Source organism: Neovison vison, chromosome 2 (assembly GCF_020171115.1).
Source record: "Neovison vison isolate M4711 chromosome 2, ASM_NN_V1, whole genome shotgun sequence".
NCBI classification, from domain to species: Eukaryota; Metazoa; Chordata; class Mammalia; order Carnivora; family Mustelidae; genus Neogale; species Neogale vison.
In genome coordinates, this window is record NC_058092.1 from 57,874,157 (window position 1) to 57,900,573 (window position 26,417).

The 26,417-nt window shown below is 35.5% G+C and overlaps 1 protein-coding gene across 5 annotated transcripts in view; it reads left to right on the forward strand.

The window, feature by feature from the left end:
• Positions 1-26,417, forward strand: part of LRRC7 (leucine rich repeat containing 7) — a 562,518-nt gene that overhangs the window by 119,991 nt on the left and 416,110 nt on the right. For 4 of the 5 annotated variants that reach the window (XM_044238453.1, XM_044238449.1, XM_044238451.1 and 1 more), the window contains exon 2: positions 10,278-10,375. In XM_044238453.1, coding sequence (XP_044094388.1) covers positions 10,278-10,375 — 98 coding nt within the window. Of the gene's footprint in view, positions 1-10,277; positions 10,376-26,417 lie in introns of those variants that run through there. The other variant, XM_044238450.1, reaches the window with a different exon arrangement.

Genomic DNA, 26,417 nt, shown 5'->3' on the forward strand with positions numbered 1-26,417 from the left:
ATGTTTTTTCAGCATCTATTGAGAGTATCATATGGTTCTTTTTCTTTCTTTCATTAATGTGTTGTATCACATTGATTTGTGGATGTTGAACCAAACTTGCAGTCCAGTGATATATCCCATTAGGTTGTGGTGAATAATCCTTTTAATGTACTTTTGGGTCCTATTGGCTAGTATTTTGGTGAGAATTTTTGCGTCCATGTTCATCAAGGATATTGGTTTGTAATTCTTCTTTTTGATGGGATCTTTGTCTGATTTGAGAATCAAAGTAATGCTGGCGTCATAAAATGAGTTTGGAAGTTTTCCTTCCATTTCTATAACTGGAACAGTTTCACGAGAATAGCTATTAATTCTTTAAATGTTTGGTAGAATTCCCCAGGGAAGCTGTCTGGCCCTGGACTCTTATTTGTTGGGAGATTTTTGATGACTACTTCGATCTCCTTACTAGTTTTGTGTCTGTTCAGGTTTTCTATTTCTTCCTGTTTCAGTTTTGGTAGTTTATATGTCACTAGGAATGCGTCCATTTCTTCCACATTGTTAAATTTGCTGGTGCATAGTTGCTTATAATATGTTCTTATAATTGTTTGTATTTCTTTGGTGTTTCTCTCCTCCTTCATTGATGATTTCATTAATTTAGGTCCTTCTTTTTTCTTTTTGATAAATTTGGCCACAGGTTTATCAATGTTATTAATCTTTTTGAAAGAACCAGCTCCTAGTTTCATTGATTTGTTCTACTGTTCTTTTGTTCTTTAATTCATTGATTTCTGCTCAGATCTTTATTATTTCTCTTTTCCTGCTTGGTTTAGGCTTTCTTTGCTTTTCTTTCTCCAGCTCCTTTAGGTGTAGGGTTAGGTTGTATACTTGATACCTTTCTTGTTTCTTGAGATAGGCTTCTATTGCTATATACTTTCCTCTCAGAACTGCCTTTGCTGTGTCCCAAAGATTTTGAACAGTTGTGTTTTCATTTTCATTTGTTTCCATGATTTTTTTTTTTAATTCTTCTTTAACTTCCTGGTTGACCCATTCATTCTTCAGTAGGATGTTCTTTAACTTCCATGTATTTGAGTTCTTTCCAACTCTCTTCTTGTGATTGAGTTCTAGCTTCAAAGCACTCTGGTCTGAAAGTATGCATGGAATGATCCCAGTCTTTGGTACTAGTTGAGACCTGATTTGTGACCCAGAATGTGATCTATTCTGGAGAGTGTTCCATGTGCATTAGAAAAAAAATATGTATTCTGTTGTTTGGGATGAAATGTTCTAAATATATCTGTGATGTCCATCTAGTCCAATGTGTCATTTAAAGCCTTTATTTCATTATTGATCTTTTGCTTATGTTATCTGTCCATTTCAGTGAGGGGGCTGTTAAAGTCCCTACTATTATTGTATTATTATTATTGTATTATATTATTGTATTATTATTATTATTATATTATTGTCAATGTATTTCTTTGATTTTGTTATTAATTGGTATATATAGTTGGCTGCTCCCATGTTAGGGGCATAGATATTTAAAATTGCTAGGTTTTCTTTTTGGATGCCCTTCCTCATCTGTTATTATAATCTTTGGCTTATAATCTAATTTATCTGCTATAAAGATTGCCATGCCAGCTTTCTTTTGATGTCTATTAGCATGGTAAATTGTTTTCCACCCCCTCACTTTAAATCTGGAGGTGTTTGGGTCTAAAACGAGTTTCTTGTAGACAACCTATCGATGGGTCTTGTTTTCCTATCCATTCTGACACCTTGTGTCTTTTGATTGGGGCATTTAGCCCATTTACATTTAGGGTGACTATTGAATGATATGAATTTAGTGCCATTGTATTGCCTTTAAGGTGACTGTTACTATGTTTTGTCTCCGTTCCTTTCTGGTCTATTACTTTTAGGCTCTCTCTTTGCTTAGAGGACCCCATTCAATATTTCCTGTAGGGCTGGTTTGGTGTTTACAAATTCTTCTAGTTTTTGTTTGTCCTGGAAGTTTTTTTTAATCTCTCCTTCTGTTTTCAATGACAGTCTAGCTGGATATAGTATTCTTGGCTGCATATTTTTCTCGTTTGTGCTCTGAATATATCACACCAGTCCTTTTTGGCCTGTCATGTCTCTGTGGATAGGTCTGCTGCTGATCTAATATTTCTATCATCATATATTACAGACTTCTTGCCCTGAGCTGTTTCAGGGTTTTCTCTTTGTCACTGAGACTTGTAAGTTTTACTATTAGATGATGAGGTGTGGACCTATTTTATTGAGGGGTGGGTTCTCTGTGCCTCCTGGATTTTGATACTTTTTCCCTTTGTCAAATTAAGGAAATTCTCTGCTATAATTTGCTCTAATATATCTTCTGCCCCTCTCTCTTTCTTCTTCTTTTGGGATCCCAATTATTCTAATATTGTTTCATCTTATGGTATCACCTATCTCTCAAATTCTCTCCTTGTTTTCCAGTAGTTGGTTGTCTCTCCTTTGTTCAGCTTCTTTATTCTTCTTCATTTGGTCTTCTAGATCATTAATTCTCTTCTGCCTCATTTATCCTAACAGTAAGAACCTTCATTTTTTATTGTATCTCATTAGTAGCTTTTTTGATTTCAACTTGGTTAGGTTTTAGTTCTTTTATTCCTCCAGAAATGGATTTTCTTTCTCCAGAAAGGGGTTCTCTAATATATAGTCCATGCATTTTTTGAGTCCAGATAGCACCTTGATGATTGTCATTCTGAACTCTAGTTCTGACATATTGCTACTGTCCATATTGATAAGGTCCCTAGCCATTGGTACTGCCTCTTGTTTTTTTTTTTTCTTTGATTTTTTGTGGTGAGTTTTTCCACCTTGTAATTTTATCCAGATAAGAATAGATGAGTGAGAGAGGAAAATACTAAAAGGATAGCAGTGACCCCAGAAAGATATACACTAACCAAATCAGAAGAGACCTGAAATCAGGGGGAGAAGAAAGGAGGCAAAATATATATATATAAATGTAAAAATATATAACCATATATAGTATATTTATATATATTATTTATACACACACACACACACAGGTATATAGAACAGAACCTCACACTTTATTTTTGGTGTATTTTGGTCTGTTAGAAGAAACTCCCTCCTAAAATTTAAAAGAAAGAAAAACTTATATACATACACAAAAATAAGGGTAAACACAATGAGGGTATGCCTGTAAAGATAAAAATTAAAAGATTCTAAAAAAGGAATTGAAAAGTTGGTTGAAGAAAGACAAAAAAAGAGGAAGGAATGTGATCAGACTGGAGACTAGAACAAAGCCGTGTGTTAGATTTAGGGTATATTTTGATCTGTTAATAGAAACTGTATTCCAAAATTTTTAAGAAAGAGAAACCTATATGTATACAAAAAAATAAGGTTAAATACAATGACGTGATAGAATATGACTATAACAATGGAAGTTTAAAAAAATTTTTAAAAAGGTATTGAAAAAATAGTTAAAATACATTAAAATAGGAAAGAGGAAAAATTAAAATTATAGAATAAGAAAAAATAAAAAATTTAACTTTGAAAGACATAAGAATCATGGTAAAAAGCTATGAATTCTATGTGTTGTATTCCAATAGCTTGACATTTTGCAGTTCTCATTGATCATTGAGCTTGGTCTGGCTGGATGTTCTTGTTGATCTTCTGGGGGAGGGGATTGTTGCCATGCTTCTCAAATGTATTTGTCCAAGGTGGAATTGCAGGTCCTTGTCAGGGACCAGGCTAAGTAATCTGCCCGGTTTTGCTCTTGGTAACTTTGGTTCCCTGAACACTTTGCATATAGGTTTGGAGGATGGGAATGAAGATGGCTGCCTCCCAATTTTCGGCCGCATAAGAACTAAGAGTTTGGGGCTCCACTCCTTAATGTGCCTCCAGTGAAAAGCAGTCAATCCCTCCCGTCTCCTGGGTCTCTGGTGGCACTGTGTGCTCACCTAGCCTGTGACGGAGTGTTTCTATCTCCGGCACGTGGCCCTGTTTGGAGTCTCCAAACTCAGCAGATTCCTGCAGTACATTCTGGCATCACTCCTTCTTCAGGAGGAAGGAGGGAGTCTTCCTGAATCTATCACTTGTGGGGAGCAGTGGACTGAATGTGCCTCAGATCACCGTTTAAGGCAACCCTGAGCTAAGAGCCCTCTCCTCGGCTCCATCTCTCCAGCCGGCTTCCCTGCTCCAATACCTGGGAGCTCTCCCACAATCCCTGGTCTTTTTGTGACCTGCAAGTACTGAGACCACATTGTGTCCGCAAGGGCTCCACCCCCTGCTTAGCCTCTTGAGTGATGTTCCTCAGTGGAGCTGACTTCTGAAAGTATTTTGTGCGCCACTGCTTACTGCTTGCTGGGAGCTGGCCCCTCCCCCCACAGTCTATCTTTCCATAAATTGCCTCAGATTCACTTCTCTGCAAATCTATCTTCTGGAAAGTGTTCAGTTTTCTTTTCCTAGAATTGATACTCTTTTCTTTGATCTTCTGTTCAGTTTGTAGGTGCTCAGAACTGTTTGATAACTGTCTAGCTGAACTCCAGGGACCCAGTGATATTTAGGTCTCCTTCTCCTCTGCCATCTTGTTTCTTTTACCTAGTCTGATTTTTTAAAAATTCTTCATTTGTTCAAGATGATTTAATTAACAATAGTTATTAAAAACATACTTGAAATGTTTACTTTTTAAGAAACTAAGTCAAGAATATATATTCTTTATAATTTATTTTCTATCTACTTAGCTGACTTAAAAAAAATCCTTTAGGGCACACCTGGGTGGCTTAGTGAGTTAAGCCTCTGCCTTCAATTTGGGTCATGACCTCAGGGTCCTGGGATGGAGCCCCACATTAGGCTCTCTGCTCAGCAGGGAGCCTGCTCCCCACTCTCTCTCTGCCTGCTGACCTCCCTACTTGAGATCTCTCTCGGTATGTCAAATAAAATAAATAAAATCTTTTTAAAAAATTCCTTTAGGAGTCTTAGAAAGACTATGGAGCACAAACAATGGGGCTTGCTAATAGTTAATTCATTGCTTGTGCACTGAACTTCATTTAGGGGCTTATCTAAGTTGTCTGGTCATCAAGTAAACCCATAAAGCACTACATTTTTCCAGTTTGGGTTGTGCTTACAAAGCAGTAAATACAGTAAAAGCTCAATGAGAAGGGAAAAATTAGCCTCAGTATGTTTGGTATCTTGTGAGCAAAACAAGTTGATTTTACTTTTTAATCCAGTTCTTTTATGTCACAATTAAATCACTCCCATCCTCCACACATACTAATCAGGACACCTAGTTCTGCTGAGGAAAGTCCCCACAGAGCAGCATCATACTAAGGAGAGCAGCTTCCTCTTCCTCTCCTTCCATCCCTAGGCCCTGCAGCAAAGGGAATCAGGGATCATCTGCCCTGCTCTCTGTTGTCTGGTAGCAGGTGGAAAGTGCAGTTGTGAGAGGCTACTGTTGAGTGCAAGACATTGGCTTACTAGGAAAGTGTCAGGAAATGCCAGTGAATGACTGAGGGAAAGGACATAGGTTGCAGGTAAGGCAATAACAACAATATGTAGAAGGTCACTCACGAGTTCAACTACCTGGTTCACACTCAATGATCCCAGAACATAGTTTCCTTCATGGCAGGTTTAGGAGAGATAGGTTCATTCATTCATTCAAACAACATATACTTCATGAATGACAAACACTATGACAATTTCTTCATTCCACTGATAAAGTGGAGAATAAAATCAATATCAATCCTGCCTTCATGGAACTTCACAGTACAGGAGGAAGGCAGACATTAAATAGAAATTCTGGGAGACTAATATATAATTGCTATTTGTGATAGCTCTTAGGATGGAAAACTCTAGGCTGTAAAGTGGAGCCATATTTTGGGACCTCATTAGATTAAGGTGTCAGAGTGATCCTGTATTATCTCAAAAAGTGATATTATAGTGAAGACTGGAAGATGACTAAGTATAATTCAGATAGAGTAGGAAGAGGACTCATTTGAGTCAAAAAGAACATTATACATAGAGGCCAACAGAGAGGAATGTGTTTTAAGTGTATATTCAAGGCACTTAGAAGTACTAGACACAGAGCTCCATAGTTGAAAATCATAGTTGCGTGAAAAACTGTGTTTCTGCAAAGGAGTTCTTAGGAGGTTACTGTGAACCAATTCCACATAGAGGAGTAAATTGTTCAGTTGTCTCTAAAGACCTTCAGATGGAATACTTCCCCAAAACTTAACTTCCCTGCTCTTGTTGACTAATTCAGAATTCTTCAGTGGAAAATCCTATCTTTACCAGTCATGTGCTATATGGAGACTTCTAGGTATGCTGTGTTGTCTACTATAGTAGTCAGATGTGACTATTTAAATTTAAATTTAAATAAATTAAACTCAATAAAATTTCAAAAATCAAAAATTCAGTTCCTCAGTCACTCTAGTCACATTTTAAATGTTCAACAATTGAATAAGGCTAGCAGCTGCTGTGTGAGACAATACAGATACTGAACTTTTCCGTCACCACAGAAATTTCTATATGCATAGTTCATAGTGTAGCCAATAGCCTGGGCCCTTGAGTCCAGATAACATAAGAATGACATAGATAATGTACATATAAAGAACTTAACATAGCACCTGGCACATAATAGACATTTTAGAAATACTTATCTCTGAGACCTCTATTCTCTTAACTCAACACCTTTGTCTTCCAGTGACTCAGTTTTTCTTCCTCTTCCTCCTCCATCCAGTATAAATTCATTCAACCATATTTACACCCAACTTCACTTCCTTTCTTAACTAGTCATACGCCTAACCTAATCCAAATTCTAGATTAATCTAAACTTGTTCTCTTATCCAGCTGAATCTGCCAAATCTTGTTGGAATAAAAATCACTTCACTATTGAGATTATCAGCCTTATCAGTTGGCAGCCTCCTAGTTCATCTGGTAGACTACCAGTGTACTTAGCAAGCCTCTGACAATGCTTCTTTTTTTTTTTTTTTTAATTTTTTTTTTTAAAGATTTTTTTTACTTATTTATTTGAGAGAGAGAGACAGTGAGAGAGAGCATGAGCGAGGAGAAGGTCAGAGAGCGAAGCAGACTCCCCATGGAGCTGGGAGCCTGATGTGGGACTCGATCCCGGGACTCCAGGATCACGCCCTGAGCCGAAGGCAGTCGTCCAACCAACTGAGCCACCCAGGCGTCCCTGACAATGCTTCTTTGACTAATCTTTCCATTTTTGTAGTATCTGTCCTAACTGCATTCTCTTCACCTTTGTAGCTCCAGATGACTATATCCTGGAATGAATTCACTGAACTTCCCTCTCCTGTATATCTAGGTGTAAATTTTTTATTTGTAGGGGTTGCCAAATGCCAGTATTGGGATCAATGTAAGGCTACTTCAGAAGTATTTGATTGTTAAAAAGTACATCTATTGGGACCTGACTGTTGCTTACTGAATGAAAATCTTTAGTAATGGGAATGGCAGAATTTGTACTTGTTTAAGGCTCCTCAGATTATTATTATGACCTAAGTTTTGGAGATACCACCAAGAGAGTTGTCGATACCTTTACTCATAATCTCTGATTGCTTTTTGATGCTCTTTATTATTAATGTGGCTGCCTCTGTTTCTTCCCAGCAGTTGACACATAGGCTGCACTTTTCAGAGCTCTTCAATGAGTTGTCAGAGCATCTGTCTTGCCTGTGGTCATCACACTTAATCTCTCCTTGCTGGCACTGTTAGCACATTCCCACTGGTGGCTTGCCAAGTTTGAAAGTAGCAAGAATAGCTCCTTTGCTGTGTCCTGGCTTTGCTCCAAAACTTCATTTTTGGTCTCTTTGTCTGACCATTTAATGCGAACTGTAGATCACAGATGACACTGGTGGAAGAGTTCAAGCGGCCAGGAGTGTAATCTCAGGAAGATGAAAGTCACACAGTTACATAATAGTTTGGACATGAACATTGTTCTGAAAAGTGTTAATTTAATTCAAAGTATGTTTTCTACTGGACATAATGTTTAGCATTCCAGGGAAAAAAGAACTTTTAAAGCTGCTTTAATTTTTTTTTGTCCATTAGTGTGTTGTATATATAATTTATAGTGAGTTTCTTTGTCCCAGTTACCTTTTTGTGGTTCTCAAAAGCTTAAAATGTCACTGGTAGGTACAGCATTGGTGGTATAGTGTTGAGTATATCTGCCTTCCAAAGTGTCAATGACAGAACAAACACTTCAGTGAAAATAGCTAAATGGTCAAAAATCAACATGTAATTAGCAAATAACCTTATAGACAAACATATAGATTTGTGTGGTATTATATTTATATAAATATCTAACATGTATACCATTTATATATAGGTATAGATTAATATATTATTGAATTTAAGAAGAATTTCCTCATTAAGGGTGTCTGGGTGTCAGTTAAGTGACTCTTGATTTCAGCTTAGGTTATGATCTCAAGGCTGTGAAATTGAGCCTGGCAACTAGCTCTATGCTCAGCAAGGAGCCTGCTTGAGATTGTCTCTTTCCCTTTCCCATTGTCCCTCCCCCGCTCACACTTTCTCAAATAAATAAATATTAAAAAAAGAAGAATTTCATTATTTATTATTCATTACACAGTAGAATCTCAAATATCAGTCTCCTAGTAGAATTAAAATAATCAAAAACTCATGGAAATAATAGATGAAGAAACAATAAGAAGAATATGAAAAGTCTGAGAATCCTGATTAAATCTCACTTGAGCCTTTTATTTCATGTGTAATTGTGACCAGGTCACTGAATATTTCTGAGCCTTAGTTTCCTCATCTTCAATGTGATCTTTCAGGAGGTTGTTGTAAAGAAAAAATGTAATAAATGATAAATAATAATACATTCTAAAATATATTTATTGTTGTTGCTAAGGTCACAGGGCACTATACAATTCTGAAATATCTTCTAAATTCTCTAAGAAAAAATACAGCATGTAACACTTTAGTTAGTTCATGAAGATAACAACTCACTTTTATCCATCTCACTATCCTTGAAAGATTAACATATAGTAAATCTTAAATCTTATTAAATAAAATGATGTATATTTTATTATTTATTTCTGAAAACTGGCAATTCATGTGCATGGATGTTTTGTGTTTTCCTAATAACCAGGACATTAATTTAGTCAGAATTTTTTTTCCTCAACACTGCTATCTGTTCTTTTTCTTTATTGAAAAAAGGCCAGCTTTCATAGTTTTCCTAACATACTGGACATTTAAATTTTAGTATATGATTTCATTTTTATTTGAGATAATTTTGATAAACAACAGTTACATTTGTTGAGCTCTCAAATTGTGATGGATAATGTATGTAAAGCATTTAACATATTTGATCCTCATAACAGTCTTATGGGATGGCTTATGTTTTCCCCATTTACTTATGGAAAAATTAAGGTCCAAAAGCAGATAACATTCTCTAAATCATCCTTTAAGAGACTAAATGGGAGTTTGAACATAGGCAGTCTGCTTCTAGAACCTATGCTCATCACATTTAAGCCACACTTCATTGCATATGATCTACAGATATGCTTGTGAGTGTTCTCAGAATGCAAACTTTGGGCCCCACAATTCATGTGGGAGTTGCCCTGCAGATATTTGATTCCAATAGGAACCATAATAGTAAAATTCTCTGGAGTCTTAGTAGTGCTTTCTAACTTGTTCTATGAAGACAAACAGGGTTATATGGAATCAATTTCATATCGTCAGTAGTCAGAAATACAAAAGAAAAAATAATACATAAAAAACTTTCCTTTTGTCTATCCTCAGTAGTTTTTTAGGGCTATCAAAATGAGTAGATTACGTATTGGTGACACAAAACTGTAAGGTTTACTGAAACCAAAAAAAAATCACAAAAAATGTCCTATAAAATATGTCAACCCAAGTTGAATTTGATCCATTTACTGTTACTTTCTAGTTGTCATCATTGCTATGTTGTCAGCATCGCTAATGTTGCTAGTAACTGAGTTCTATCACTGTAGGGATTAGGGCTTCAACATACGAATTTGGGGATAAGGGACACAGACACAAACATTCCATTCATAGCAATCTACTTGGAGAATGGGCATTTGAATTTTGTCTATGTGGTGTTTTTAATTTTTTTTTAATTTAGAACTCCTTGGAAAAGTCACTCTCCAGTTTACCAGATTCCCTGGACTCCCTATTGTCTTATTCTCTGCTAGGTACTAAATAGTGTTGTGTACTGAACCTCAATAGATTCCTGAACCATTGATTCTTGATTTAGACAATTTAAAAAGTCAAATTTTATCAAAGTTTCAGTATTAAGACTTAGTTTTGGTTTGCTCTTATAGGATGGAGAACCTAATAAGGGGAAGGAATCCCCCACAATATCAGAGAAGTCCTTGTAAAGAAGTTCGTGCAGCACTTCGGAAGAGGCCTGAAGAAGAGTGTAAGTATGTTTAATAGGATTAAAATAAGTTCTGGTAGATTTTGGTGAGTAACATTTAAAATATAGGATTAACTTTTAAGTGATTAATCAAATGATAGAAGTACTTAATAAATATTTGTTAAATTAAATTTAATTTATTTTTTCAAAACATAATTATAAATGATATCTAGATTCAGACAGTAGGAACTTTGTTTTCTTAAGTGTTTCTCTTGTACTTCAAGATCTTCTACTGATAATTGAGTTCCATTTTCAAATAAAATTGGAAACTGCTAAATAACCTACCGTATCTTCCTACCATGAATATTAATGTTTCTGAGGAGTCCTGAAGTAAAAGAAAACTTTTGGAATGTGTTTAAATTCAATAGATTCCACTTTCATTTGACCACAACACTCTTTCAACATTTTTTTTAACCTGAGGACTCTTTGAAAACCACTGCATTAGACTAAAGAATAAATATCTAATGGTAAACATAAAGCCATCGGTCAAAGGGAAACATTTGATTAATCAAATTTAGGAAAAGATTTTGAAAGATGGAAGTTATATATCTAACCATAAAATCATTTTACTCCATCTGCAAGTTAGTAAATATTCAAATATGTAATTGTCTCTCAGGACTTTATTTTAATATTTCTAGTCTGTAGCATTGTTGGAGACATTTGACAAAATATTTGCATTTTAAGTTTATGAGATGACCAATAATACTAACTTTCCTCATGCTGTTTGTGAATAATTATTTTCAGGGAACTAAAGCACATTCTGTTATGGCAAAAATGTATGTGAATCTTGTCCTTATACAGAAACTTACATTTTATAAGGATAGAGTTAATGCCATGATTTTATTGGCATATATAGTTTAATAGACCTTTAAGATTATATTGACATTTTAAGTTAGTTTGAAGTACACCATTCTGAGTACAGATGAAGTACATTAAAGCTGGGCACACTAATGACAAGTAGAGTGTTTTCATTATATTTTGTTTGATTATAGAGTTAATAAACAACCTGATTGGGTTATAATCTATGTCATTAAGTATAGTGTTAATTTTCTTTCCTTTTTCTTAATGCTGGTTTTCTATTAATCAATAGAAATACAACTTTTAACACTATAAATAAAATACCCAATTAAAACTAAAATTTGAAAATGAAGGTTGAGTTCTGGGCATCATAAAACTAAAACTATAAGATGCAGACTCTTGCCCAAAAAGTCTTCATAGGGAAGCTGTGGGGTTTCTTTTATGCTGTTTTAACACAATTAGCTTAGTCTCTGGTATATGTCTTTTCAAATTTTATTTTAAAATTTTGTAAGGGATCTTTATGAATAAATCTATAATTGATTCTCTCAAAACTGCTACTTAATATAGATAAAGTGATTTCTTAAAACTCTGAGTTAGTCTAGACTGAAGGTTGACCATTGAGTCAATTGACCAAATCCAGTCTGACACCTGTTTCTGTAAATAAAATTTTATTGAAACATAGCTATCTCTATTTATTTAGGTATTGTGTATGTTTGCTTTCATATTACAGAGAAAAAGTTGAGTAGTTATGACAGAGCATATATGGCCCACAAGGCCAAAAGTATTTACCTGGCTCTTTACAAGAAGGGGTTTAAACCCAGCTCTGGGCCATTGCTTCTCAAAGTGTGCTCTTCAGATCAGCCACAGTAGCTGCATTTAGGAACTTGTTAGAAATGCAAATTTTAAGAGCTTTAACCCATATCTACTGAATCAAGACCTCTGAGAGTTGGGTGCAGTAATCTATGTAAACCCTGCAGGACACTCTGATGCAAGCTCAAATTTGAAAATCTCTAGCCTAAGTCAAATAACTGGCTGCAGAAGATAGTAAATCATCATGGATACAAAAGACTAATAAAGGTAGGCATATTTTAGAGTTAAGTCTTATTGCTGTTTAATTAAGGTACATAACATAACTGATGCTGGTATTATAACAAAACAAGTCCTCACTTGTGGAAGTCAGGGCAATTTTTCAAGTGTCATTTCAGGAACTCAGTTGGGTTGACGGAGTTATTGAACATGGAAAGACATAATGAGAAATTAGAAACTTATAAAATGCTATTCTCTTTCAGAGAGGTCTTCATTATCCCTTGTTAGTATAATGAGCAGTTCCTCTTGCCTTGTTACAGACCAGTGCTAATTCCCCAGTAAGAAGGCTCTTTTTCAGAACGGAAGCAGCATATCACATTAGCTAATTAAGACATTAACTTTAAAGTCACACAGAAGGGTTTATTCTCCAATGTGACACTTAATGCGACCAGCTGCAGGAAACTGGGTATTATTTTTTTAATCTAAGACTCCATTTACTTATCTGAAAAATGAGGATAATGATAGAATCTACCTTGTGGGGTTGCTTTGAGAATTAAAGGAAGATATTTATATGGAGATAGGCAAGTTCGGTTCCAGACAATGGAAATACCGTAAAACAAATATTGCCATAAAATGAGTCAAATGATTTTTTTTTGTTTTCTAGTGCATATTGAAAGTTATGTTTATACTATACTGTAGTCTGTCAAGTGTGCAATAACATTGTGTTTAACAAAGTGATGTATATACCCTAATAAAAAATACTTTATCGTTAAAAATTGCAAACTGTCATCTGAGCTTTCAGTGAATTGTAATCTTTTTACTGGTGGAAGATCTTGTCTCAGTGTTGATGACTGCTGACTGGTCAGGGTGCTGATTGCTGAAGGGTGAGGGAGCCATGGCAATTTCTTATAAGAAGATGACAAAAAATTTTGCCACATTGATTGACTTTTCTTTTCATGGACCACTTCTCTGCAGTGTGCAGTGCTGTTTGATAGCACTTCACTCACAGTAGAACTTCTTTCAAAATTGCAGTTAGTCCTCTCAAACCCTACTGCTGCTTTATCAACTAACTTTACGTAATATTCTAAATCCTTTGTTGTCATTTCAACAATATCCACAGCATCTTCACCAGGAGTAGATTCCATCTCAAAAATCCACCCTCTTAGTTCATCAATAAGAAACACTTAAAAAAAAAAAAAGATTTTATTTATTTATTTGTGTGTGAGAGAGAGAGAGCACAAGCAGAGGGAGCAATAGGTAGAGGGAGAAGCAGGCTCCCCCTGAACAAGGAGCCTGATGCAGGACTTGATCCCAGGACGCTGGGATCACAAGCTGACCAAAGGCAGACACTTCACATACTGAGCCACCCCGGCATCCCAAGAAGCAATTTCTTATCTTCTAAGATGAGATCATGAGATTGTAGCAATTCAGTCACATCTTCAAGCACCCTTTCTAATTCTAATGGTCCTGCTATTTCTATCACATCTTCAGTTAATTCCTCCACTGAAATCTTGAATCCCTCAAAGTCATCCATGAGGGCTAGACTGAACTTCTTTCAAACTCCTGTTAAAGTTGATAATTTTGACTTCTTCCCTTGAATCACAAATTTTCTTAATGGCATCTAGAATGTTGAATTCTCTCCAGAGGTTTTCAATTGACTTTGCCCAGATAAAATTGGAGAAATCACTATGGCAGCTATAATCTTACAAAATGTATTTTTTAAGTAATAAACTTAAAAGTCTAAATGATTCCTCCATCCATGTACTGCAGCATGAATATTGTATTAGCAGGCATCAAGACAACATGAATCTTATTGTACATCTTCATCAGAGCTCTTCAGTGACCAGGTGTATTGTCAGTGAGCAGTGGTACTTTGAAAGAATTTTTTTTTTCTAAGCAGTAGTTCTCAACAGTGGGCTTAAAATATCCAGTAAACTGTGCTATAAATAGATGTGCTGTCATCCAAGTTTTGTTCCATTTATAGAGCATAGGCAGAGTAGATGTGGCATAATTTTTAAGGACCCTGGACTTTTGGAATGGTCATTAAGCATTGATTTCAACTTAAAAGTCACCAGCTGAATTAGTCCCTAACAGGAGAATCAACTTGTCCTTTGAAGCTTTGAAGCCAGGCATTGAATACTCCTCTCTAGCAAGGAAAGTCCTACCTGGCATCTTCTTCCAATAGAAGGCTCTTTCAGGGCTGCCTGCATGGCTTATTTGGTTAAGCTTTGACTCTTGATTTCGGCTCAGATTATGATCTCAGGGTCCTGAGATCGAGCTGCTTGTTGAACTCTGCAATTAGCAGGGAGTTTACTTGTCCCTCTCCCTCTGCTCCTCCCTCTGCTCTCTCTCATTCTCTCAAATAAACGAAAAAAATCTTCAAAAAAAAAAAAAGGCTTTTTCATCCACATTAAAAATCTGTTGTTTAGTGTAGCCACCTTCATTAATTATCGAAGCTATTCTGGGTAACTTGCTACAATTCTACAGCAGCACTTGTTGCTTCCTCTTGCACTTTTTATGTTAGGAAAACAGCTGCTTTCCTTAAGCCTCATGCGCCAACCTCTGCTGGCTTCAGACTTCTTCTGCAGCTTCCTGACCTCTCTCAGTCTTCGTAGAATTGAAGAGAGTTAGGGCCTTGCTTTGGATTAGGCTTTGGCTTAAGGGAACGTTGGGGCTGGTTTGATCTATTCAAACCACGAAGACTTTATCCATATTAGCAATAAGTTATTCCACTTTCTTACCATTTTCATGTGTTCACTGGAATATCACTTTGAATTTCCTTCAAGAACTTTAACTTTGCATTTACGACTTAGCTAACTCTTTGGCACCAGAGGCCTAACTTTCAGCCTATCTTGGCTATGGGATACTTTCTTCATTGAGCTTAATTATTTCTAGCTTTAAAGTGAGAGACATAAGATTAAAGTGAGAGACATAAAGATGAGAGACATAAGATTTTTAAAGTGAGAGACATAAGATTTTTCCTTTTGCTTGAACACTTAGAGGCTATGATAGGGTTATTAGACCTAATTTTGATATTGTTGTATCTCAGGGAATAGGGAAACCTGGGGAGAAAGAGAAAGATGGTGGTTGGTGAAGCAGTCATAGCACATATACTTATAGAGCGAACTTACTATCCTATATGGACAGAGTTTGTGGCTCCCCAAAACAATGATAATAGCAACATCAAACAACACTGATCTCAGATAACCATAACAGATATAATAGTAATGGAAAAGTTTGAAATATTGTGAGAATAACCAAAATGTGACTGAGAGATGTGAAATGAGAAAATACTGTTTTATAGATGATGCCGAGAGACTTGCTCAACACAAACCTTTACTTATCTGTGAAGCCTAATAAAGCAAAGTGCAAAAAATACAAACTGAGGGTTTTGGAGAGGAGGGTGGTAGGGGGTGGGTGAGCCTGGTGGTGGATATAATGGAGGGAACCTATTGCATTGAGCAGTGGGTGTGGTGTAGAAACAATGAATTCTGGAACACTGAAAAAAAATAAAATGAGAAAAAAAATGAGGTATGCTTGTAACAAGTACTTGGCATAGAACCTGGGACATAGCAAGTATTCTTTTCTTTCTTCTTCCTTCTTTTCACTTGTTATTATTGTTCTTCTTATTCTAAAGTAAGTATTTGTGTGAAGATAATAAATCAGAAATGGAAATTAAGGGGCGCTTGGATGGCTCAGTGGGTTAAAGCCTCTGCCTTCAGCTCAGGTCATGATCCCAGGGTCCTGGGATCGAGCCCCACGTCGGGCTCTCTGCTCAGCAGGGAGCCTGCTTCTCTCTCTCTCTGCCTGCCTCTCTGCCTACTTGTGATCTCTGTCTGTCAAATAAATAAATAAAATCTTTAAAAAAAAAAAAGAAATGGAAATTAATAGGAACTACCACCACTGTTTTTAAACACAGTAATGCATAGCAAGCAAAGGTTGTACACAAATGACATAAATCTGAAATTCTTGCAGTAGTGTTAGATAGTAATTCATGTTAGGTAGTAATTTTCTCACATAACGACATAGTTCTTTCTCTGTTATTCTACAAATTCCATATGGGATCTTGACCAGACTTGCTGGGTTAATTCCCATGGAAAGCTGCCATCTTAGAAAACCATCATAGAAAGCCAAATGATAGTGTCTTCCCTTTACTGAGAGTTGGAATAGTAAAACTTGACTCCTTCGGATGCAAGGAGAACCCGCTTTCATTTGGAGATACTGCATACAGAAGATTTTTGCTAAGTAGAATAATTCATACTGCTCTCTTTTATAATCTTTTATACTTTTCTGCAGTGTTTTCAATGTGAAGATCAACATTAGGTTACCAGATGTAGCTCTTAACCAATTATTTCCTGTGAATTATATCTCGCTCTTCTACATCTAGCATAGTCAAGCGGACTTTCAGTAAAAATAAATTGCTTCCTATAAAAGACTGACTTTGAAACATGCTCAAGTTACATCCCATTAAAAAAACAAATACATAAATTTTGTTCTCCAAGCCACAGCCCCATTCAGCTACATCACTACATTCTAGTTTTATTCCTGTGTAAGCCTCTATAAAGAGTTACCTACTTATCTCCCACTCATTCCTCCAAAGCCATGCCATCTGGATCCTACCCAGCCACTCAACTGAAACAGCTTTCATTCAGACCACCAATAATCACTTTGTGTTGTTATTTGTATTCTATTTCCCTGTAACAGATTATACAAATTTAGTGACTATGACAACACTCATTTATTATCTTGCAGTTTCTGAGGGTTGGCAGTCCGGGCTGGGCTTAGCCTCGTTCTCTCCTTCAGGGTCTTACCAGGTGAAGTCTCATCATGAGTTGAGGAAGCATCTATTTCTGAGTTTACCCAGGCTGTTTTAAAGGATTTGTTACCTCATGGTTGGCAGTTCCATAGTGTAATGATGAGCACTCTGGACTCTGTTTTCTTGTGGTTATATGACCCAAATTCCTGCTTTTTGCTGACTTCTAGCTGAAGGCCACCTTCAGGTGTTAGAGGTGTTATTGCTGTATATAGGTTCTCTATAAGGCTGCTCAGTTCATTGAGCCAACAAAGAGACCCTGTCCTCAGGAAAGTCCCTGCCCATCTTTTAAGGGCTTTCAGTAATTAAACCAAGAAAATCTACTTTTGTGTAATTCACAGTCAACTGATTTGGGACTTTACTTGCACCATCACCTTTTCCATTTTCTGTTGACTAAAAGAAAGTCTCAGATCCTACCCCCATTCAAGCGAAGGGAATTTTACAGGGCTTGAGCACTTGGAGGTATGATGATCATGGGTCCATCTTAGAATTCTACATAATATTTACTAAATCCACCAGGCAATTTTTGTAATGCTCTTTTCATTTAAGTTCTTAGCAAGAATCAATACTATTGATTATTTATGCTTTTTAGAAAATATAATTTTTTGGCTATCATAATATAATAATCTCATTTTCCTCCATCTCTCTGGTTATTCTTTTGCATGTTCAACTTGCTCTATCTAGCCATTACATATTAAAATTTCCAAATACTGTTTGAAGTCATCTTCTTCCAAGTATAGTCATTCCATGAACAATCTCATTGCACCCATCCACAGCATCAGTTAATCCTTAATCAGTTAATCAGTTAATCAGATGTCTCACAAATTGATAACTCTAACCCAGACCTCTCCCCGTATATCCAAATGCCCACTTGATACATACTCTTTGTTGTCTTAAAAGTACCACAAATTCTCCAAATCCACTATCTTTCCTTCAAAACCTGAACTTCTTCCACTGTTTCTTTTTTCCTTTTTTTGTCTGAATGTTATATACTCTTAATAATCCAAGATTGAAAGACACAAATCTTGGAGTGATTTTTTTCATATCGTCTCCTTTTCCTCTTATATCTACCATAGTCTCAAGGCTTCTTAACTTTACCTTCTGAAATGTTGTGAATCTATTCACAAATCATTTCTGCAAAAATTTTAAGATTCTACCAAATATAAGTTGCTTTCCTATGTAGTGTTCTGAAAACTTTTCATTTAAAAATGATCCTATGGCTTTCCATTGTTCATTCAAGAAAGACAAAATCTTTACTATAGTTTACAGGACCTTGCAGAGTCTAACTTGCAACCTACCCCTTCAGCTTCATCTCATAGTCTATTCCCTTACTCTATGTATCCAACTACATGTACTTTCTTTTAATTCCTGAACACATTCAGCAATAGGGGAGCAGAATATACATAGCTTTAAATGATAGGAAATGATGGAATGACAGGAATGACAAAAATTACCTTAAGGGAAGAGTATATTTTTGGAAAATATTGAATGCAGAAAAAAAATTTTTAAAGTTGAATGAAATTTTTAATAATCACAAGAAGATGAATACTCTAAAATAACTGCAAAGTAACAATAAGGAAAAACATCATTCTTTCTCAAAAAGCAAAAGAAAGAAATAAAAATCAACATGGATGAGGAAAGATACTACAAAAAAGTTAAACATAAAAACTGGACAAAATCTTCACTGGAGTCAGTCAAAGAAGACTTAACATTGTAAAATGCAAAATATTTGAAAAAAAATATAGAAAACTCATGAATACAAAGGAAATATGGCCAAAACAACAACAACAAAAAAAGATGAAGGGAAATAATGACAAATGTGGAGAAATGAAAGAGTGAGAACCAACCTAAGAATTACAAATTGTTCCAAGAAAGAAGTCAAAGTGATTCAAAGGAAAAAGTCATCAAAGACTTAATTGAATGTACTTTTCAAGGCAGTAAAAACAGGTGACCACATACCAAAATGTCTTTCAGTATACTAAACAATCACTTAAATGAGATCTGCATCCAAACACATCGAGACAAACATTTTCAAATTACACTATCAGCTCTTTTACAAGAAGATATCTGTCTTACTTACCATTATATCAATAGCACATAGTGTAGTGGCTGGAACTTGGGAGATATTTAACAAATACTTCGAAAGAGTGAAGAAATTAATTGCTTAGCTTTTAAAATAAAGTACACCAAAGGAATCTGTCTTGAAAGAAAGAGAGGGGAAGAGAAGAGAAAGAATTAGAAACCAAGAAACACAAAGAGAGAGAGAAATGAAGGATGTGAGGAAGGAGGAAAGAAAGGGAGGGACAAAAAATATGGAAGAACAAATTTTTTATTTTAAAGCAGATGTTATGAACTCATTTTTCCTGTTTTTTCCTTCTAATGCAAATGAATACCTTGAAAATTTTCAATGGACCATGATGAAAGGTCTCTAAAAGCTTAAAAGAAGGATGAAAATTGGGACTTCAGTAATTAAGGAAAGACAACATTGTGAATTTTTTTGATTATTTCTTTTTATCCATATACCCTGGGCACCAGAGATAACTACAAACTGGCACTATCAAAAGACATTGATCATCATCATCACCATCAAGAAAAGTCTGTTCTTCCAGTCCGAAGAAATAGGACAAAAGAGGCCCAATAGATACCTTGTAGAGAGCCCTAATCTTTATTCTAAAATCCTAGCTGACAGGCAGTTTAATCCATCTGCAGTAGCAGATCAGTGAGGGCCCAGCCATCCAACCCTACTTTCCCTGGCACACAGACCTATCTGCTAGTAGACCTTTCTAGTCTCAGTGAAACCCTGTGTCTCCCTACCTTGCACCCAGTGGCATAAGGAGACCTAGACACAGCAGTTTCTCTGTCTTCCCAGAAAATAACTCAGTACACTCAGGGAGCCGGAAACGCACTTTCACTGTGGTAGATGTCACCAGTAGGGTTTGAGCGATAGCCCAACAATGCCGGAAGAATAAAGTAGATCAGATTAGCATTATCATTATGAGTTAGAAAACTGTCATTGTAACTGAAGCCCCCAAAAGTAGGCCAGAGTCTATGGTCTGGTAAAAGTAGAAGATTCTTGGGATGCCTGGGTGGCTCAGTTGGTTGGACGACTGCCTTCGGCTCAGGTCATGATCCCGGAGTCCCTGGATCGAGTCCCACATCAGGCTCCCAGCTCCATGGGAAGTCTGCTTCGCTCTCTGACCTTCTCCTCGCTCATGCTCTCTCTCACTGTCTCTCTCTCAAATAAATAAATAAAATCTTTAAAAAAAAAAAAAAGTAGAAGATTCTTATACATTGAAGAGTTTCCTAATGTAATAAACAAAATGTCCAAAATACAATTGAAAATTGTATTATACCAATAGTATTATTATGTATTTGCAAGACAAAAATGGTATTGGGGTGTCTAGGTGGCACAGTGGTTAAGTGTCACCTGCCTTCAGCTCAGGTCATGATCTCTGAGTCCTGGGATTCAGCCCTGTATGCTCCTCCCCCCACTCCTGCTCTCTCTCTCAAAGAAATAAATAAAATCTTAAAAAAGAAAGATGATAAAAATGGTATTATACCATTTTATTAGGAACCAGGAAAAACCACAATCTGAATGAGAAATGGCAACTCTCTGACACCAATACTAAGATGAATTAGATGTTGACATAATCTAACAAGGAACTGAAGCAAGCATTACAAAAATGTTTCAATAAACAATTACATAACCTCTCGAAACAAAAAAAAATGGAAAATCTCAATAAAATAAAAGTTATTTAAAAATAGAAATTATACAACTGAAGAATTTTTTTTGTTTTTTTTTCTTTTTTCCAATTTATTTATTTTCAGAAAAACAGTATTCATTATTTTTTCACCACACCCAGTGCTCCATGCAAGCTGTGCCCTCTATAATACCCATCACCTGGTACCCCAACCTCCCACCCCCCCGCCACTTCAAACCCCTCAGATTGTTTTTCAGAGTCCATAGTCTCTCATGGTTCATCTCCCCTTCCAATTTACCCAAAAGCACATACCCTCCCCAATGTCCATAACCCTACCCCCCTTCTTCCAACCCCCCTCCCCCCAGCAACCCACAGTTTGTTTCGTGAGATTAAGAGTCACTTATGGTTTGTCTCCCTCCCTATCCCATCTTGTTTCAAGAATCCATGAAGAATTTAATGACCAGGATAAAAATCTTGCTGAAGAGACTTAATAGTAGAGTGAAAATGGTAGAGAATAGAGTGAGCAGGAAGGCAGATTATTCAAATTTACTCAATCTAAACAACAAAAAGAATAATAGGCTTAACAAAAGTGAACAGAATTTCAAGAATTTGTGTAAAAATAACAAAAGATCTAGTATTTTATCATTAGAGTCTCAGAAAGAAAAGAGAAAGAGCATTTGATAAAAAGTATTTGAAGAAATATTGGTTGTAAACTTCCCCAAATTGATTAAAGACATAAATTTAGACGTTCAGGAGGCTAGATGAACTCCAAATATGATAAACCCTAAAATATTTCCACCAAGGTGTGTCATAATTAAACTTCTGAAAACTAAAGAAGAAACCCTTATAAACAGCCAGAGAGAAATAAAGACGAGCCAAAAAATTCAAATAATGGTGAAAGAACAGCAGAATGGATAAAAATAGAACTAAACATAATAGGAATTTTTTATTTCATATTTTATAGTTGTAGGAAAAATTGTCACAAAACTTGATAAGGTGCACAATGTATGTAGAAGAAATAATTAAGATAAGTACATATATAAAGCGTGGAGAGTTAAGGGAACTAAGTGTAAATAAGATTTCTCTATTTCACTTTAACTGGTAATAACACTGAACCCAGTAGATTGTGGGGAGTTATATAAGTATGTTTTAATATTCAGAGCAACCACTAAAATGACATGCTCTAAATTATAAATAAATAAAAATAAATTATAAATCATAAATAAAAATTGAGCTAAAAATACATCCAAATAACCTACAGGAAGACAAGAAAAAAGAAACAGAAGAATGAAAAACCAAGGGAATGAACAAAATATAAAATGGTAAACTTAACCCTTAGGATATCAATAATTGCATTAATTATAAATAATGTAAATTCTTCAGTTAAAATGCAGAACTTTTCAAATTAAAGGCAAGGATAAAGGATAAAAAAGGAAGACATCATTTGCAGCCCATAGGAAATTTCTTTAAATGTAAAGATGTAGAAAGATTAAATATAAAAAGTTAAAAAAGTAGATATGTCACACTATGTAAATGAAAGCTAGAGTGACTATATTTATATCAGGAAAATTAAGCTCAAAGTAAAACATAATAAAGTCATTCCATGATGATAAAGGGGTCAGTTCTTCAGGAGAATATACCAATCTTCAAATTATTTTTACAAATTTATATTTTCTACTTTCCCTGTAACTTCAAGCTATATATACTTCCCCTTTAGTTTAGCTTTGTTATAATTTTTTTTTTTTTTACAATTTAGTTCTAATAGCTAAGAAATTCTTGGTATTGTGACCTGCTTAAAAAAGACACTGTTTTTGGATGCCGAGGTGTCTCAGTAGACTAAACATCTGCCTCTGGCGTAGGTCCTGATCTCAGGGCGGTGGGAACCAGCCCCATGTCTGAGGCTCCCTGCTTCTCCCTCTCCTCCCTGTTTGTGCTCTCTCTCACTGTCTTTCTCTCTCTCAAATAAATAAATAAAATCTTTTTAAAAAATCACTTGTATTTATATAGAGAAATTTTTATGAAGGTGTAATCTTCCCTTAGAATTATATTGAGTCAATATTATGGAAACTAAAATTCCACAAAGCCTATCCATTGAGTTTTAGAATAATAAGAAAAATTCTTTGAAGAGGTTCTTTTTCTATTTGACCTTTTATAACATAATTCTATCCTTATGGCAATCGTACTATACTTCCCATTGCAAGCAATATATTTGATATTATCAAATTATTTTATTAAATATAAAATTATACTGTCTTTAAATAACTTCAAATAATAAATATTACAATTATATTGTCTTCAAATAACTGAATGCTACCTTTCCAAATGTCAAAATATTCTTCTATTAACCAGTTTGGTGGAAATCATGATGAGTAGTCATGGTTCTGCCTTCATGTTAGAAGTTACTGAACATGACTTAACCTTCTTCTGGTGATTCAAGGACAGTTTTTTAAACATGCATTACTGTAAAGTGTGGTAATAGAATTCTATCTGTGCTTTCCTCCCTATCAAGTTGTCAGCTGTCACTTTTGCTGTGATTATTCTTGCTTTTAAGCTACCCCTTCTTTTGACATATTGTTTCCTGTTTTCCTTTCCTTCTTCAGAAAGGTGATAAGCCACCTTGTTAAGAATTATAAAATAAATAAGTGTTAATGAATCGGGGATTGAAAACTGATCAAGCCTTGGATGATGTCTGATAAACAAGATAAAGAACTATGAGACATTAGTGCAGAAGTGGGATGCTTTATTTTAAAAGATCCCTTTCTCTACCTGACCTCACTTTAGGTCTGTACTGGATCCCTTTACTAGGTTGTTGCAGTGACTCAACTATGATGTTGGTGACCTGGAGCTACTCATTGCACTCATTTGATGAGGGATTTACACATTGGGGATGGAGAGGAATCTAATGAAAACCAGATCCAATAAAGAAATCTAATGAAATCCTCAGTTTATACACTTACAGACCTTGTACATATGCATAGCAATGTCAACGTACAAAGGAAGAAATATTATCTTTTCCTGGACTTCTTTTTGTGCTAGAAAACTTCCAAGAAGTTCTTGGAAAATGTTCCCTAACATTTCACTGTTCTAAACTGTGTTATATCTTTATTCGTGTACCATGACTATATTCCAGGAAAAAGTTATGCACTCATTAGCTTAGGACAATTACACTGCACCAATCACTTTAAAGAGTTGATTTAGTATTAAAAACAATCTTAGATAATGTATTTGCCACTTGTCCTATCATAGATTTATTCAGCAATATATCCCACACTATTGCTTGTAGTATCTATTTGTCTATATATATTCAGCTATCCTGAAATATTTTAAGGTGGGGAATGGGAATAAGGGATAGAAGAGATGTTGTTACCTGAGAGATCAGAAATCTGGGCATTGATAGTAAAGGGCCCGCATATGTAATTCAGTGCCTTTTTTCCCTATCCATGTCTTGTAGTTTGTGGGCAGTATGTATTAGAATTATCTTCAGCTTTTCCTTTAATTTAAACATTTCCATTTTCTTCTGATTTGGAATGAGACCCATTTCTCCTGCATCTCCCTTTCAAGCTTAAATAATAATTAGTCACATTTTACAGATCAGTCTATAGAACCTCAGACATGTTCAGTAATGTATACAATGTCACACATCTAGTAAGTGCCAGTGCTGGAAAACAAACATAAATTTGGCTCTAAAAACCACCTCATTTCTTCTGTTCCATTCTATATAACTCCACTGTGCTACGTCCTCATTTTAGTTTTTAGGATTCACCTTCTCCTTAATCCTTAAAAGTTTTTTAAGCATAAAATATCACACATACAAAGAAATGCACATAACATATTTGCATGTTTAAAGAATTATAAATTAGCATTCATGTACCTAAAATATCAGAGTTGTTGAATTGCACATTCCTACCCACCTCTGATCATCTCTTTTAGTTCAGTATCCACTCCAGAAGCCCAGTTTTCCCTACTCCTCATTGCTTAGGTCCATCTTTAAGGTGAACACTTAAGTCCTATAACAAAGCCAATAATGTATACAATTTTAGTGAAAGATCACTCAAGAGAAAAAAATGGTCAGTGATTTCTCATTGGCTAGGAAAACTTACTAAATATTACACTTTGTATTAATATCTTAGATTGTGCCATAACAAAAACTGAAGTTGCACTCAGTTGAATTTTATCATCACAACTGAAATCAATACATGTTACTGACTAATTATTTTAGCATAATAAAAAATAAGATTAAAGGGAGATTCGATTAAATTTGATTCACAGCCTGAACATTATTAGACATTAGAAAATTGAAATCAGATTCATGCAAATGTAGTACAGTGCTGATATATTTTAGACAGTTTTCAAAGTTGTAATAGAAATCCAGGCAAATAACTTAAAAAAAAAAAAATGTCTTGAGCTCTTCTCTGGAAAATCCATAGGTTTAAGCCAGCTAGCTTAGTTATCTCTGCAAACAGCTTCCTCCAAGATTCTACTCGGGATACAATTTTAGAAAAGATTCTCAGCAGGGTGCCTGGGTGGCTCAGTCATTAAACACCTGTCTTCAGCTCAGGTCATGATCCCTGGGTCCTGGGATCTAGCGCCTCATAGGACTCCCTGCTAGGTGGTGAGCCTACTTCTCCCTCTGTCTCTGCCTGCTGTTCCCCCTGCTTGTTCTCTCTCTGTGTGTCAAATAAATAAATAAAATATTTTAAAAAAAGAAAGAAAGAGAAAGAAAAGATTCTCAGCACTTATTTTTGTAGTACCTCTGGCTTAACATATCCCTCATTTGTGTAAGGGCTTGAACCTCTACTGAACTTCTTTTAAAATGCAAATTCTTCTGAGGGGAAACTCCAGTCAGATCATAAAACTCTTTAATATAAAATTGATTTTAGATCACTGACCTCAAGAATTAGAAGGAACCAAACATCAATAGATGTTTGGATGCCCAGGAAGAAAAGGAGAAGTCAGAAAACAAATACATAGATGAGGAGTTTGAAAAACAAATTTGACCTGCTCTGTATTTTGCTTAAAGTTGGTTCTGTTACCTGGTGAAAGGCTTTTTCACATAAAGTTTCAGCCCTTTCTACATACTTCCTCTCATTTCTGTGGTAACCCCCCTAATTCATTCCTCCTTACAAAAGCTTTTCTTCTTCTCCTTGCCAGAGGGCAGGACCTTCTTTCTATGTGTCCCTGGAACACTTTGTACAGATTGTTAATGCAGTGCTTAGAGCGTGGTATTTTATCCTGTTGCTTCCATGTCTGTTTCCTCCCTGTTGGGTTATAAGTAGCTTAAGGGCAAGCAGACATGCCTTATTCATCTATTATTAGCATTAAGCACAATGTTTGATATGTAGTCATTACTCCAATAAAAATTTACAAAGAAAGCAAGGAATTATAAAATATACAATTCGATTCATGTCATGAAACTTGCTAGAGTTTAAAGGCATCCGATAAATAACTTCTGTATTCTAGAACAATTTTGGAACCCATTCAGATATTGACAAGATGTCAGACTGAGATCAAGAATCAGTTTTTCATTGCTTTTAAATGCTAGATTGGGGGTCATAGCTAAGATGTTTGGCAACAGTGTTCTACTTCATACTACACTCCAGGTGTGTGCATACTTATTTACTTAGCCACAGCAATAAGGAAAAACTGCAGGCTTCTTCATATGGGGAATTTCACTCACAAACTTTATAGCACTGAGGAACAGATCAAT